The sequence below is a fragment of the Lipotes vexillifer genome, unplaced genomic scaffold, assembly GCF_000442215.2.
Source record: "Lipotes vexillifer unplaced genomic scaffold, Lipotes_vexillifer_v1.1 scaffold528, whole genome shotgun sequence".
Lineage (NCBI taxonomy): Eukaryota > Metazoa > Chordata > Mammalia > Artiodactyla > Lipotidae > Lipotes > Lipotes vexillifer.
The window spans coordinates 2,546,819-2,551,393 of record NW_006794582.1 but is presented as its reverse complement, the minus strand read 5'-3'; the positions used below and the strand labels follow the sequence as shown (position 1 = coordinate 2,551,393).

General features: G+C 53.7%; 1 protein-coding gene across 1 annotated transcript; it reads right to left on the bottom strand.

Moving 5' to 3' along the window:
* Nucleotides 1-709: 709 nt before the first annotated feature.
* Nucleotides 710-2,442, bottom strand: LOC103090537 (putative uncharacterized protein FLJ45825). Its single transcript, XM_082931408.1, is given in 6 exon segments — nt 710-870; nt 873-891; nt 933-1,072; nt 1,300-1,388; nt 1,873-1,897; nt 2,430-2,442. Coding segments are annotated over 6 exon segments (447 nt in total).
* Between the last annotated feature and the right edge of the window lie 2,133 nt (nt 2,443-4,575).

Here is a 4,575-nt window from a genome sequence, read left to right as displayed (position 1 = left end):
CACCACTGGCCGAGGGTTAACTGACTACTGCAGTTAGCCAGCCTCCGAGAGCCAGCTGTGCGCGGTTCCCAGGACGCACCCGACAAGAGCTCCTAAGGACGGCTAAGAGGGACCAGGGGTGTCCTTCGGAGCAGGAGGAGCCGCGGGCTCAGCACTTCTCCCCACCCACCCCCAACCTCACGCCAGCTGCCATTTCTGTCACTCGTTCCTCTCCCGGCCTATACTGCGGTCAGAAAACCGTCACTCGGAGAGAGGGCGGCTGCTCCATTCCTCTCCCCACCCAAGACCCTGCACCGTGCGAGCGGGGGCGGGGCTGCAGGGACAGGAAAGACCCCGTGGAGCGCTGGCGGCTCTGGTGCGCAGCGCTGGCAGCCTCCCTGGTAAATAATGCACGCCTCCCAGTGCCGGCTGCAGCAGGTAGTGTATCGAAGTAATATCGCGCCGCGAATTGCAGTGTAATCGCCGTAATTTAGAGCCCCGTGGGTGAGCCCGTTTCGGAAAGGCTGCGCGCCCGGACGGGCAAGGTGACTGGAGCGTCTGCGCCGGCTTTGACCTCTGGATTTCCTCCAAGCTAAGTGAGGCCATAAAAAATTCAGAAGCCCAGGCTGTCTCCTAGCAAATGGGGTGTGGGCAGAGAGATTCTATTATCTATCTAGACCCAGCGAGACGGATGCACCAGCCGGGAATAAAGCGATGTCGCTGTTCGCGCCTAGGTAGGCTGGCTGGGTGTCCGCGCGCAGCGCCCATCCTCTCCCAGGTGGCCGAGCGAGGCCTGGGCAGTGTGTTGGGGGCGCCCGGCCCAGAGCGAGGAGACGTTTTCATTAGGACTTGGGCGGCCCCTGCCGCGAGCCCGTGCATCCGTCCCTGCCCCGGCTGCTCAGCAACCAGATCCTCCCAGGACCAGCTGAGCCGCCGTCGCTCCTCCCCGCTGCGCTAGGAAGTTGTTCGGGCATTAATATTCCTGCCCAGGTTCTGCTGAGGCGCCTGCGGCCTGCTTCCCCTCCCCCAGCCCCGCCAGGGAAAGTCGTTCTGGGGTGGAGAGATGATAACAGGAAATGCATTTGCAGGCTCCCTTCTAACTTTTTTTTTTTTTTTTTTTTTTTTTTTTTTTTTTTTTTTGCGGTACGCGGGCCTCTCACTGTGGTGGCCTCTCCCGTTGCGGAGCACAGGCTCCGGACACGCAGGCCTAGAGGCCATGGCTCACGGGCCCACCCGCTCCGCGGCATGTGGGATCTTCCGGGACCGGGGCACGAACCCGTGTCCCCTGCATCGGCAGGCGGACTCTCAACCACTGCCCACCAGGGAAGCCCCTCCCTTCTAACTTCTTGATGGGAGCCAGCTGGAAGCGCGCGAGCTGTGCTGTCTCTCTGCGCTCTGCTCCTGGTGACCTGGAAGGTGATAATCATGAGCTTCTCTCAGGAAAGACAAAGAAATGGAAAAACCTATCGGGCCCTGCAGCCCTGTCACATTGCATTAGCAGAGAGCCTTGTGTCTGTGGCCCCAACTCGGTGCCAGAGGGGCTGTTTTCTGTATCTTCAGAAACTCTCCATCCCACGCCTTATTCTCGGGACCCAAGAATTCTGTTTCCTCCTCACCCTTCTCCAAATCATTTTCATCTCTTAGTGAAGAGATGTGACTCTTGCCGGGGCAGTGAACTTGGGGGCCAGTATGGCCCTAGAAACCAGCAGTTCTGGTTAAACAAGCCATGGTGCATCCTGACAGCAGAACATTCTACAGCTGGCAAGAAGGAGATTTGTGTGTGTGGAAAGATGTCTAGGATATATTGTTAAACAGAAAAACCAAGTTGCAGAATAACATGTAGAGAAAGATCTCATTAGTGTTACATTTTAAATAAAGGCTATATATATTCACATGCTTGCATATGCAGAGAAAATGTCTGAGAAGATAAAAAAGAGACTGTTAATGGTTGTCCCATGGGATAAGGACGAGAAAGGGACTTTAACCTCTCACTCTTAAATTTTGTTCTGTTAAATTTTTTTTCAGAAACAATTGCATTGGGCTTCCCTGGTGGTGCAGTGGTTGAGAGTCCGCCTGCTGACGCAGGGGATGCGGGTTCGTGCCCCAGTCCGGGAATATCCCACATGCCATGGAGCGGCTAGGCCAGTGAGCCATGGCCGCTGAGCCTGCGCATCAGGAGCCTGTGCCCCGCAACGGGAGAGGCCACAACAGTGAGAGGCCCGCGTACCGCAAAAAACAAACAAACAAACAATTATGAAGCTGCAAGGGTTAATTTACATCTTGTCAGTTATGATTTCCCCTCAGTCCAAGCACGCACACATGCACACACACCACACACCTCCTTACCTCTCTTAGTCTGTCTAAAGGCATGTCAGCCAGGGCCCAGCAATTCCCCCCCTGTGTCTCTTTGAGCAAAATAATCTTCAAGAAATTCTAGAGCCTTTAATTACACACAGGGCTCATCGCAATTTCTCATCTCTCCCTCCCCACCTCAGGAGACAAAAAGGAAATTTCACACCCTAGTGAGCCCAGCTCATCTTTTCTTCTTTGATGCCAGCCTGGGGTTAAAAGTCAGGGACAAGCGACACACGCCTCCTCTGAGTTCTGATTCCTTCGCTGATTTTGAGATTCCAAGCATGCATCTTAAAGATCTAATCTGATTCTGCCATGCCCGCCTTACCAGCCGATTAATGGCCCCGTGGCTTCCGCACTGCAGCACCCAGTATTCTGCAGAATGCCACCTTCCACACCCCTCCCACCTGCCTCTGCCCCCCCCCCAACCCCGAGACTGGTAGCCCAGAGGAGAAAGGGCTAAGGTTGAGAAGACGGGGGTTGGGGGGAGTGTCAGAGAAGGAACAAGAGATCCAAGTTCAAGTTTTTGTTCTGTCATTAGCTAGCTGTGTGACTTTGGACAGATTGCTTCTCCTCTCTGGTTTCCTTATCCATAAAATGAAGGCGTTGACCTAAGTGGTCTCTAAGGTCCCTTTAGACCTAATAAACCAGACTTCCTCAGCTTAAATCCTGGCTCCCCCTTCTAGCTGGGTGAACCTAGGCAAGCTACTTAACGTTTCCATGCCCTGGTATCTTCACCTACCTCATTGAGTTGTTGTAAAGGATTAAATGAGTTAATATTTGTAAAGTGCTTAAAGCAATGCCAAGCACATGCTAAACCACTTGTGACAGAGACATTGGTGCCCCTGCCACATGCCCTCAGCACTCACTAGTCCCATGCGAAGCACTTGGACTTGCTCCAGCTCCAAGCACTGGTGTTTCTCTGCCTGACAGCTTTCTCCACCCACACACCCACTCCCAGCCTGCTTGCCCTGAGCTCCAGGCAGGCTGGAAGTGCAAGTGGTTTAAGTGCCCAGAGCAGCCTTCAACCGGTGATGGTAGGGAGTTGGCATATAAATAACCCAGCAAGCTTGTCCCTGCTGGACCTCTGGGAGACTGTGTAGAATAACTGAGGCTTATCCTACACAGTCTCCCAGAGGTCCAGCAGGACTGAGCCTGGGACCCAGGGTGGTAACTGCTCTTCAACACAACCTTTACTGGATTTCCTCCTTCCCTGTCTCCCTTGCCCAGTGGTTTCCAAGATCACCCTCCAAATAAACTACTTGCACTCAAATCCTGGCCTTAGTTATGACTCTGTGCTAGTGCACCTCAAAGACATTACCTTCACTCCTAGCAGCAACCTTGTGAAGTGAGTGTGATCATTCCACGTCACAGATATGGAAACGGAGGCCAAGTGCCCTGCTCATGATCACACAGTCGGCAAATGGCCCAGCTGGGATTTGAACCCAAGTGTTCAACTCAAGTTGACTCCATGGGCTCTAGATCTCCATCCGCCTCCCACTTCTCCCTCTGAGAGGCTGAATCCTGCTTCAGGATGGACACCTCATTCCTTCAGAGCTACAGCCGCAACTCCTTTGCTGCAGGCAGGGAAAAGGGGTGCAGAACCAGGCCGTCTGTGAAATTGCCTCCCTGGCAGACCTGAGAGGTCACCCAAGGACTCCTCTTCCAATCACACGGGTGCCCACTGAACCCTTGGGTGGCGTGGTCCTGGGCAGAGCAATCAGGATCTTGGTACCACAGCCTCAGTTTAAGTGCAAACATATGGGGACCCTTGGGGGAAAGTGGTCTCCCCAAGGTGCTGGGGATGTACCCAGACGTTGCCTGCCCTGAGGGGGCATCATCCTTCTGGGCCCCCAGCTGAGGCCCACCTCTAGGCCTCCAGAAGTGTGTGGTGCCAGCAAGACCAAGGGGCCATATGCCCGAGACAGGGGGAGCTAAGCCTCACAGTCACCCCCAGAGGAGGATCTCACTCCAGACTTGGGCTCATTACGGTTCCTGATGTTTTAAGTCAGGTTTTATACTTATCAATAGCTTTTATAGGCACATGGTTCCACATTCACAAAAGCCTTCCTCTCTTCTCTGCACCATTCATCCCCTCCCTGGAGAGAACAGCCACTGTCACTGTGGATCCTTCCGGAGATATTCTACGGATAGACACGCACACAAATACAGCCATTACAGCACACTGTTCTTTTTTTTCTCCAGAGTAATGTGTCTTGGAGATCCTTCTATAGGAGTATGTAA